The following is a 12177-nucleotide window of genomic DNA, read 5'->3' on the forward strand; positions in this document are numbered from 1 at the left end:
CCCACACTTAAAGGGTGGGGAGTAATGCTTCAACTACTTGAGGAGGGATAATCCACACAAATTATTTAGAATTCTTCTATATGGGAGATTTGGTCAATGTCCCCCATTTATTTATTCAACCATTTATTTATGTCAGGATGGACTCATTGATATTTATTTTATACTTTGGGTTATAATTCAATACTATATATTTTTCTTTTTGTTTTTGTTTGTTTTTCTCAAATTGTTCCAGCTTTGGCTATTGTGAGCTCTTTCAGTTGGCTCCTGTGTCCCTTTGACATACTCCATCATTTTGTTTTTTGAAGCACTTCCTTTATTTTCTGGTACTACAAGACATTGCAGGCTCCTCTTGTATATTTCCTGCCCAGCCTTAGAATCAGCCATTTCTCCAAGGAATTCTGGTTCCTGTCAACCTAAATAAACCTAGGAGGCAATAATCAAGCAAAAAAACATTTATTTGGGATCAAAGAATTGCAATTTGAGGCACATAGATTCTGTTAACAACCCAGTGTCCCACTATGGAGTAAAAGTCAGGGACTTTCAAAGGCGAAGAAAGGAAGTTTGCATTACAGACCTTTAACTGGAATTGGAGGCAGAAGCTAGTTTTGGCTAAACATGATTGAGTGCTAAGGCTACCACAGCAGGGAGGTAAAAGTCCATTACTGTGACAAGTTGCAGGTGTTCTTGCAGAGTCCTTGGAATATCTGTGGTTTGGCCTCACCTGGCTCCACCTGGTGAGGACGTGCATAAGGTCCACCTTCTAATGGCCTTCTGGCTCCATTTTAAAACCCCTTGACATTAGTGACTCCATTTTATTTCACATTTCACACTTCTTTCATTGTTGAATGGTATTAGAAACCAAATGCTGGGCATAGGGATTGCTCATTTTTCCTGGGATTGCTTCTAGGCCCTCTCAGCAGACAGAGCTAGAGAACATATTTGTGTATACTAACCCAGGTATATATACAAATCTATATTATTTATATATGTGTATGTATTAAGCTAAATATGAATTCATATTGATTTCTCTGACTCTAATCCAGTAACAAATAGTTCATTCTGCCTTTTGTGATATTGTGTTATAATAAGAAATATATATTTGGTCTTATACCCCATTCCTGGCACAGAGCTTCTAAAACCCTTGAAATTTCCTACGTGATGAGAGTGATAAAGGTGTCTTTTGTTGTGTTAAGGAAGTGACTTTTGGAAAGCACCTAAGGATGAGATCTGGTAGCCAGTGGAGCCAACAGTGTGATTAGAGGTTGAAACTTTCAGTCCCCCTTTTCCTCTCCTTCACTACCGTCCCACCGCTGGGGAGGGGGGAGGAGCTGGAGATTGAGTTCAATCATGCCTATATAATGAAGCCTTCATAAAAACCCAAAAGGAGGGAGTTCAGAGAGCTTCTAGGTTAGGGAACCAGAATGCTTCCATGTGCCACTGTGCCAGGCCCCAAACTCCATGAGAATAGACGCTCCTTTGGGATGTTCCCCTCCATATCTCTTCATTTGGCTGTTCATTCATATCCTTCATAATAAATCGGTAATCTAGTAAGTAAACAGGTTTCCTTAGGACTATGAGCCATTCTAGCAAATTAGTCAAACCTGAAGAAGGGATTGTGAGAACATAACCAATTGGACAGAAACAGGTAACAACCTAGCTTCCAATTGGTCAGAAGCACAGGTAACAATCTGTGCTTGCAATTGGCATCTGAAGTGGTGAGGAGTGGGCAGTCTTATAGGACTGAACCCTCAGCCTGTGGAATCTGATGCTACCTCTGGGAAAATGGTGTCAGAATTGGGTTGAATTGTAGGACATCCAGCTGGTGTCCAAAAATTTCTTGGTGGTGTGTGGGAAACCCGCTGCACACATTGTAATTGGTAACTAGAACCCTCTTACCTCCCCGCCTTGGGTGGTCTGGAACTTCCCACTCCAAGACTGAGGAACCTGGCTTTCATTGTCTTTCATCCATTTATTTATTTGTTTACATGTAGTGGTTTCAGAATTGTTTACCCATACACCATTTATGTACACTTGTCTTTAGACTTACAGTTTCTACTCATTCCCAAAGTTACTTAAGTCAGCTTCTTTTTCCCCCCATATTCTTCAGTGAGGTTTATCATACATTTTTAATACAATTGGATTCTTTTATCATTGTCTGAATTTCATCCTGGGATCCCTCAGGGTAAACTTCCTAACATTTTTTAATGTGTAAACATTAAGGTTCACTATTTGTGCTGTGATGTTCTATGGATTTGGACAAATGCATAGTGTTATATATCCACTACCACAGTAACATACAGAATAGTTTCACCACTCTAAAAAATTCCCTGTGCTTCACATGTTCAACTCTTCCAAATCCCTAAACCTCTGGCAATCAGTGAACTGTTTAATGTCTTTATAGTTTGCCTTTTTCAGAATGTCATATAAAATGTATGTATGTATGTATGTAGCCTTTTCAGACTAGTACCCTTATAAGAAGACAGGAGAGCTTGCTTAAGCTCTTTCTTCTCTCTGCCATGTGAAGATGAAACAAGAAGATAACCATCTGCAAACCAGGAAGCAAGCCCTCACTAGACACTAAATCTGCCTATGCCTTGATCTTGATCTGCTGGCTAGCCTCCAGAACTGTGAGAAATAAGTGTTTGTTGTTTTAGCCACACAGTCTATCCTAATTTGGTTTTTGTTTTTGTTTATTATTTTATATGGAGCAGCTGTTTTATTTATTTATTTATTTTAAGATTTTTTTAAAAAAATTAATTAATTTATTTATTTTTGGCTGCATTGGGTCTTCATTGCTGTGCGTGGGCTTTCTCTAGTTGCGGCGAGCAGGGGCTACTCTTCGTTGTGGTGCGTGGGTTTCTCATTGCACTGGCTTCTCTTGTTGCAGAGCACGGGCTCTAGGCACGTGGGCTTCAGTAGTTGTGGCACTCGGGCTCAGTAGTTGTGGCTCGCAGGCTCTAGAGTGCAGGCTCAGTAGTTGTGGCGCATGGGCTTAGTTGCTCCGCATCATGTGGCATCTTCCTGGACCAGGGCTCGAACCCGTGTCCTCTGCATTGGCAGGCGGATTCTTAACCACTGTGCCACCAGGGAAGCCCCTTATTTTTTAAAAAAATATTTAATTAATTAATTTATTTGGCTGCGCCGGGTCTTAGTTGCGGCACGCGATATCTTCGTTGCCGCGTGCGGGATCTTCATTGTGGCATGTGGGATGTTTAGTTGTGGCATGCGAACTCTTAGTTGTGGCGTGTGGGATCTACTTCCCTGACCAGGGATTGAACCCGGGCCCCCTGCATTGGGAGCATGGAGTCTTAGCCACTGGACCACCAGGGAAGTCCCTATCCTAATTTGTTATAGCAGCCCAAACTAAGATAGTAGTGATATCTCATTGTTTTAATTTGCAGTTCCCTAATGACAAATGATGTTGAGAATATTTTCATATGCTTATTTGCCACCTGTATATCTTCTTTGGTGAGGTATATGCTCAAAGCTTTTGCCCATTTTTCAAATGGGTTATTTTCTTATTGTTGAGTTTTAAGATTTTAAAAATATATTCTGAATACAAATCTTTTATTAGATATGTATTTGCAAATATTTTCTTCCAGTCTATGGCTTGTCTTTTCATTCTCTTGGTGTCTTTCACACAACAAAATGTTTTTGATTTTTAATAAGGTCTAACTTATTGATCTGTTCTTTCATGGCTCATGCTTTTGTTGTTGTACCTAAAAATTCATCAACCATCCAAGGTCACACAGATTTTCTCTTATATTTTTTCTAAAAGTTTTATAGTTTTGTGTTATATATTTAGGGCTATGATCCATTTTGAGTATCAAGGTTTTGTGATATTTTGCTTTTGTTCTTTTTGCATATGGGCATCCAGTTGTTTTGCACCATTTGTTGAAAAGATTATCCTTTCTCCATTGAATTTCCTTTGCTCCTTTGTCAAAGATTAGTTGACTATATTTGTGTGGATCTATTGCTGGGCTCTCTCCTTGGTACCACTGATATTTTATCTATTCTTTTACTGATACCATGCTGTTTTAATTGCTGTTACATTATAGAAAGTCTTGAAATCAGTAATATGAGTTCTCCAAACATTATCTTTTTATATAACTCCATACTTTTGGTGGGAACATATATATTTCTTGAAAAAATCATACTTGTGCTTTAAGATTCAGTTCAAACATAAGGTCTAGAAACCATTTACCCATCATTTGAATTCTCATTGCATCCTGTACTTACCTTGATTATTGTACTTATATGAATATAATCTCCTTCTATAATTTTTATGCCCAGAATCTACCAGTGTTATCAAAATCAATAGTCAAGAAATATCTACTGTTCTCTGTGGAACAAACTGCTATCTGAATTGTGTATGTAAACATTCTCACCCAATAATTGGCTATACTATATACTCAAATCTTAAAAGGAGATTTTTATACCCTAGTGTCTCCATGTGTTCATTTTTCATATGTTTAAGTGCTTGATATTTGCCAGGAACTAGGTGAGATGCTGCTGATGAAATGGTGAATAAGAGTCCTGATCAAGCCAGCCTTGTCAGATTAATTTTGTACTTAACATATTGTGTTAAAATGGGCATTTTTCAGGGACTTCCCTGGTGGTCCAGTGGTTAAGAATCTGCCTTCCAATGCAGGGTATGTGGGTTCGATCCCTGATCAGGGAACTAAGATCCCACATGCTGCAGGGCAACTAAGCCCGTGTGCCGCAACTACAGAGCCCCTGCACTCTGGAGCCTGCATGCCACAACTAGAGAGCCCACACACCTCAACTACTGAGCCTGTGCACCACAACTAGAAAGAAGCCCACACACCACAACGAAGAGCCCTCGTGCCACAATGGAAGATCCCACATGTCACGATTAAAACCTGATGCAGCCAAAAATAAAAATAAATAAATAAATAAATATAAAATGGTCATTTTTCAGTTCTTGGCTGTGAGCTCATTGAGGGTAGTAACTGGGCTTTTGTGTGTGATTTTACTTATTAATTAATTAATGTATCTGATGCATAATAATGCCTGGTTGGGATCTCCCTGGCAGTCCAGTGGTTAAGACTCTGTGCTTCCAGTGCAAGGGGCATGGGTTCGATCCCTAGTCTAGGAACTAAGATCCCACATGCTGCGCCACACAGCATGGCCAAAAAAAAAGAAGCCTGGTCTATGTGTATGATAAGTATTTGGTGAATAAATTATGAAGGACTTTCTTTCAGTTAAATGTGACTAAGAGAAAGTATTAACATTTTAAAAGTAACACCTAAAGACAGGGTGGTACCAAAAGCCTAATTGTCTCATTAAAGTAAAAGAAAAATGCAGCTATCTTAGATTTAAAAAAATAAAATACAATCACTGCAGGACACGGTTTCATTTTTCCACTGAGATTCCTGAAATTGCAGATTCTTTTTCTTGAATCCAATCAAGTACATCATGAGCACTGTAATAAAAGCAATGTATTCCTAAGTGCTAGACAGGTCAAATGTACTAAAAACTTAATTAATTAACTTACTTAAGGTTGTGAACTAGCAAAGGATGTTGGTTCAGTCTCCAACCAACAATCCTAGTGAACTAGAAATACAAGAGAGGTATGGATTCCAGGAATTTAAAAAATTTTAAAGCCTCCTGACCATGATGGAGTAACTGATATCAAACTAGGTTTCTTGCCAAAAACAATCATAAAACTAGGCAAAATATATGAGGCAATGGTTTTCAAACTTTGGACAATAGGCAGTGCAGGACTATGATCACTGATAGAAGAGAAAAACATGAAGTAAGCCCATGATTGTCTCTGCTTTCTGCCTGGGGCTACTTTCTGGAGTATGGTATGGAGAGATATAGCTCAAGTAAACTCAGTCTCACTGAGCGGAGTAGGCTAAGAATTTGGCCTAAGACTAAGAGTTTGGGGATGCTAAGTGGCTGGAATTAGTGGGGTAGAGTCAAGAGAATAGTTTTCTGCAAAGAAGGAGTCCCAGAACTGTGCCTAGGGATCTTCTTACATTTTTAATTAATACTAATCTGTGCATGTACAGGGAGAGACTCCACAAAGCCTAGCAGAGAACAGCTGCTGGGGAGTTATGAGCTGAACAGAGATTCTAGAAGTGCTGGGAAAAAGGAAATTCCAAACGTTTAGAGTGGACAGACATTTCTGAACACCCCCCAGTCAGCTCACACCCTAAAAAGGCCACACCTTTAGAGTACGGTTATGCTAGCCCTAAGCAAAGGCTACTCTAGATCTAAGGGAAGAAAGTTTTAAAATAGGCCTTGAAGGGATCAGACTGATCTGCCAGTAAATTAACTGGCTGCTATAAAAAAATCAATAATCTTTAAAGAAAGATAACAAAATCTGAACTCTCAACAACATAGCATCCACAATGTACAACATACAATCAAAAATGACTGCTCATTCAAAAAAGCAGGAAAATGTGATCCATAAGCAGGAAAAAAGCAACCAATGGAAATAGAACTTGAGATTACCCAGATACTGGAATTAATTAGGAGGTAGTATAAATATGTTTATTGACTTAATGGAAAATATAGTCATAATGAATAAGTGGACAGGAACTTCAGCAGAAAAATGGAAAGGATAAAATAGAATTGGGAATGAGAGTTTTATAACTGAAAAAACAAACAAAAATTTCACTGAATGAGCATAACAACAGATGGGTGGCATCAGAAGAAATGGTCAGTAATCTCCATGATAGATCAGTAATAATTATCCAATCTTAAGTACAAAAAGGAAAAAGATTGAAAAAAGAAAGATATTTATGGAACAATATTGTGACCTACTGTACTTGTAAATAGAGTCCTAGAATGAGAGGATTGATAGAATGTGGTAGAACAAAAACTATGACTAAAATCCCCCAAATCTAATAAATAGAAAATCCTGTAATCAGATAGAAAAAAACAATACATAACATATTGGGAAACAAAAATATGAATAATGCTGACTTAATCAGAAACAGTAAAAGCCAAAAGACAATGGAATAACATCTTTAAAGTACTAAAGAAAAAAATGTGAATTCAGAATTCTATCCCCAGAGAAAAAATCCTTTTAAAATGAAGATGAAATGAAGATATTTTCAGATAAATGAAGATTTAGATCATAACCAGTAGAACTGTAGTATAGAAAACACTAGAGGGAGTTCTTCAGGTTGAAGGGAATTGCCATTGGGTGAAACAGGAAGGAAAGACCAACAGGTAGGAAAGAAGAGTATCAGAAATGGAAAATATGTGGGTAACTATAAAATTTGTTTTCTTTCCTAAATGTTATTAAAATATATGACTGTTTAAAGCAAAATAATGTAACATGGTACGGTGGGTTTTATAAGGTATGTAGTTGAAATGACAACAGTAGGACAAAGAATAAAAAGTTCAGGGACTTCCCTGGTGGTTCAGTGGTTGAGACTCCACCCTTCCCCTAGAGGGTGTGGGTTCGATCCCTGGTTGGGGAACTAAGATCGTCATGCCCCATAGTGTGGCCAAAAAAAAAAAAAAAAAGAATGAGGAGTGCAAATGAAATGATATTGTTACAGGTTCTTATATTTTACATGAAGTGGTATGATATTAATTCTAGTGTAAACTATATTAAAGATGCATATTTAATCCCTGGAGCAACCTCTAACAAGATGCATAGAGGTATAGCTGAAGAGCCAACAGAATTCAAATATATCAGAAAAAATTAACCCCCCGCCAAAAAAAAGCAAGAAAGGAGAAATAGTTAATTTTTTTTAATGTGGCAAATAGAAATCAACAAAATAGTAAACATAAATCCAAACAAATTAATAATTACATCAATATAAATTGATTACATATTTCAGTGAAAAGCCCCAAGACTGCCACACTGGATAAAAAATGTGAAACCCAAACTACATGCTATCTACCAGAAATGTATATTAAATGTAATCACAGATGGGTTCAAGGGAAAAAGGTAGAACAAGATATACTTGTGCACACAGTAAGCACAAGCAAACTAGAGTGACTCTACTAATATTAGATAAAACAGATGTCAAGACAAGAGACACAGAGAAATGTTTCATAATAGAAGGGTCAATTCATTGGGAAGAAACAATCATAAATGTGCATATACTATAATAACAGCTTCAAAATACATGATGCAAAAACTGAATGAACTAAAGGTAGAAATAGACAAATCCACAATCGCAGTTTTCATGTATCTCCTACTTCATACATATTCTACTGTTCGAAAAATGAGCTTTAAGATTAGCTTAGATATTTTCAGATAATTTCTAAAGTTTTTTGAGAGGAGAAAACTCCTTCCATCTATGAACTAATACATAAAAAATTTAAGATGGGGAGGATGCTGCAGTGTGGTCGCTGGCAGGCTTATCCGGTTTCTTTCCTGAATGAACTCAAGACAGGACAAATCCAATTATTATTCATCTGGGAGACTTCTGAAGACACCCTCCCTAATGTTTACTTTTAAATCCTCCTCATCGGAAAACAATCAGATGTATGTACTTAACAGAGCTTGAAAATACTTGAAGCAAAACTTAGTAGTACTAAAAGGAAAATAGAAATAGCCACACCTATCTCAGGAATTACTAGAACTAGATTTTTAAAAATCAGTAAGGATAAAGAACATCTAAGTGACAATATCAACCACCTTAAACTAAAAGACTTTTATAGAACTATACGTTCACAAGCGCAGGGGTGAGAGAGGGAAAAAACCCAAAGAGAGGAAGGAGGGAGGGAGCGAGAGCGCGAGCAATCTCTGTGGGTCCAGGTTCTGCTAGGGTTTGGGGGATATTGAGACTTGATGTATACCTACATCCTGCTTGGGTATATATACTGAGCACCTGCCGTGTGCCTAGTACATATATTAGGCGCCTGCTGGTGCCAAGATCTCTCTAAGCCCTAGCAGGGGTTCCTCAGGGACAAAGCAAATCCAAGCTGCCAGCGTGTGCCTCGTTCAGCCCGGGGCAGCTTCGAAACCCCTCCCCCAGTAGCCCATCTCCAAGTCCGGAGGTCCACCGCCCGCTCCCGCCCCAAGCGCTCGCGCCCGCGCTTGCGCATTCCTCTCAGCCCGTTGGGGCGAGGACCAGGCCCTCCCTACCGGGACTACATTTCCCACAAGCCTCTGCACCTAGTTTCCTTCCGCCTTCCTTGCTGGTGTCGGCTCGGAGAGGTGAGTTGGTCTGGTGCATTGAGGAAATGGGCGCGGGGGCGGCGCGGGGGCGGCGCGGGGGCGGCGCGGGCCTCTGTGTGCACTGGGCTGAAGTGACTGTGTAGTTTGTGACGCTGACTGGACACTGGGCGCCCTGGTGCGTCCTCTGTCCTCCTGCTTCAGGGCCGCACAGATGCAGCGGCCCAGAATGGCTCCGAGTTAGATTTATGAACCTCACAGTGAAGGCCCCTAACAAAAAGACGCAGGAGAACAACAGCTCTCAGAACCACAGCTTAACCAGAGCTCCCTCCCAAGGCAGCTTGTGAGAACTCAGAGACATATTCCAGCCCTGGTCTTTGTACTCTGGCCATTCTCACCCGGAAGGGTCAGCTTCTCCCCAAGCTCCCTCTTAACTTCCATCGGATTATGTGTGTGGTGGATGGCTGGAGCAAATGTGGTAACGGGGGTGTGTCCTTAATCTGGACAGGCTGAGCTCCGAAAAAGGCGCAATGTGTCCAGATTCCCGTCTCCTTCCCCCAACCTGCTGATCTTTAGGAATGGAGTCAGAAAGGGGAAAATAATTATATATATACAATTATATATGTGTGTGTATATATATATATATAATTATATATATGTTTATCTTTCCTCTTTGTTCCATGAAATGTAATTTTTATTTTTTTCTAGACGTGGGGACGTTTGCTTCTCCTGTGAAAGAGTGAAAAATCAGGTCGGACTGAAAAAAGAAAAAGCGGCCCTGCCATTAATCTGGATGGGAGAGAATAGACAGATAAAGCAAGCTGCAGAGTTAATAGAAAACATTATTTCTGCCCAGGTCATGCAGCAGTTGTAAAATGCCATAAAGACTCCCTTTTGGAGAGCTTATAGCTTTCTTACCAGTGTTGTTCCAGACCTGCCTTGCTGATTTTATTTTATCACTGGGGATACCCAGTTGCTAAATTACCCTCACTTCACTTTCTAGCACTCAATCTCCAAATAATCCCTGCCTCTCCTATTCTCACCTCTGAAACAGCAGTCACTGAAGAATGGTTCCCCACTTCCTCAGAATCCTTCAGCTGGAATTCAGCTCTTTACAAAAGAGCTTTTCTTATCCCTCTCCTCCATCACATTCCAGCCATTCCTGTGGAATTTCCTCCCTCTCTTGAGTCAATAAATCTTATTTTGTTGGACTGTACAGGATTGTTACAGGTAGTCTTTAGCTGGTTAGGCTTTAACACTGGAATATCCTATCCATTGGCATGGTACTTTGTTCTTCCTTCCCAGTGAATGGTGGAGAGGTTGAGGGTAGAGTCCCCCACCTCCACCAAGGGTATCCTCTCCTCTCCAGTGGCTATTCAGATGAACATTTGGCAGTCATTTAATTCCGCCTGTGAGCTGCTGCTTTCTAATAATTTGAATGGTCTGCAGGTAAACCTCATGCAGGGACGCTAACTGTAGAGCTTTATTTTAGGCTGTGATTTATTGTGATTTATTTATTACAGTTTAGTTGGAATCATACACTAGGTGCTTTGATCTTTTCCACTACCCTGAGGTCAAAAGCAGGGAAAGATAGGAGATGGTTTGATGGGTGACAGGGTCTTATGCTTTTGAGGCTTTTAGGAGTGGTAAGGTGATAGATTTTTAACAGAGAACTCTGTGTTAACAAGACAAGGGATTACTAGTGGGAGGGAAGGGAAACATCAGTAGAAATTTGAAAAGTGGTTTGAGGTTTTTGACGGCATGAGTTTGTTTCAGGCCACATATTTATGTGGTCTTATGACAGGCAGTTTAGTATAGTTGCAATATGGGTTATGGAGCTGAATTATCAGGGTTCTAATCCTAATCCTTCACCCTTAGAGCTGGGTGAAGTTGGGGCAATTTATTTCATCTCTTTGTGCCACAGTTCCTTCATCTGTAAAAGGAGGATAATAATAGAACCTACTGTATAGGGTTGCTAAGAATAGGTGAATTAATATATGTAAAGTCCTCAGATAATGCTTGATACATAAGTGCTCAGTAGATTTAGTTGATATTAAAGTGTGATCCATGTTTTTCCTCATCACCCAGATCCAAAAATTATGAGGATTTTGCCATGTGTGCTTCATCCATCCACATACCCTCCCTTTGTAAATTGTTGTTAATCAAGAGGAATTGCCTATCAGTCTGAAGCTCTGAAATTTATTAGCATTCTAAGGAAGAGCGGGGCTGAGAAGCTCAAATTTTTTGTGGAAGAAAAAAGAAAGCGCAGAAGAGAATTTTCTTTAATAACTGTGGGAAGCAGTATGTAGTATTCTTCATCTTCAGTGATATAGCTGACATTAATGTTTATTTGCTACTTTAGTGTGTTATTATATGTAGTGTCTTATTTAATACTCATAACAATGCTTTGGGATAGAATCTATAGTTATCACCATTTTATATAGGAAGAATCTAAGGCTGAAAAGTTAAGTAACATGTCCAAGGTAACACACTTAATAACTGTCAGAGCTGAGATTTATATCTTGGAAGTTTGACAGCAAAGCCTATGTTAGTAATTACAACAGTATACCGAATCTCGTCATCACGTATACTTGAACAAATCCTTCCCGCCTTACTCAGTAATCCATCATGAGGGGGGTGATATTAAGCTGACGACAGCAAGCACTGTCAAGTTATGTCCAGGTTATAGCTGTGAGGTCTCTGTAAAAGGAGAATTTCATACAGTAAGATTTATGCCTTACAATTTTTATTTTAATAATGTTACATGCAAGGTTAGACAAATAGGACAAGAAGATCTAATAGCAGTTGGAGGGCTTCATAGGCATCTTAGCCCAAAGGATTGGTTCAGAAGCAAAAGAAACCTATTTGTCAGGACGCTGTGAAAGGAAGCAGCCATGAGACTGCCATCAGTGCCTAAAAGATATCAGAGACTTTGTCATCCTTTTCTAGGTAGTACTCTAACATATGGGTAAATTAAATCATAGAGTTGGTTCATGATTAAATCATGAATTAGACGCTGAAGTAAAGAAGAAAAGCCACTCCGGAAAAACAACAGCTGTTTTTAG

The 12177-nt window shown here is 39.3% G+C and overlaps 1 protein-coding gene across 1 annotated transcript in view; it reads left to right on the forward strand.

Annotated features, from left to right (window-relative positions):
* LOC133077663 (uncharacterized) overlaps positions 1-12177 on the forward strand; it is a 76405-nt gene that overhangs the window by 36239 nt on the left and 27989 nt on the right. The window contains exons 7-9 of the mRNA XM_061172448.1: positions 8888-9154; positions 9317-9455; positions 9821-9863. Of these exons, the coding sequence (XP_061028431.1) occupies positions 8888-9154; positions 9317-9455; positions 9821-9863 (449 nt within the window). The remainder of the gene's footprint in view (positions 1-8887; positions 9155-9316; positions 9456-9820; positions 9864-12177) is intronic.

Source organism: Eubalaena glacialis, chromosome 18, assembly GCF_028564815.1.
Source record: "Eubalaena glacialis isolate mEubGla1 chromosome 18, mEubGla1.1.hap2.+ XY, whole genome shotgun sequence".
NCBI lineage: Eukaryota > Metazoa > Chordata > Mammalia > Artiodactyla > Balaenidae > Eubalaena > Eubalaena glacialis.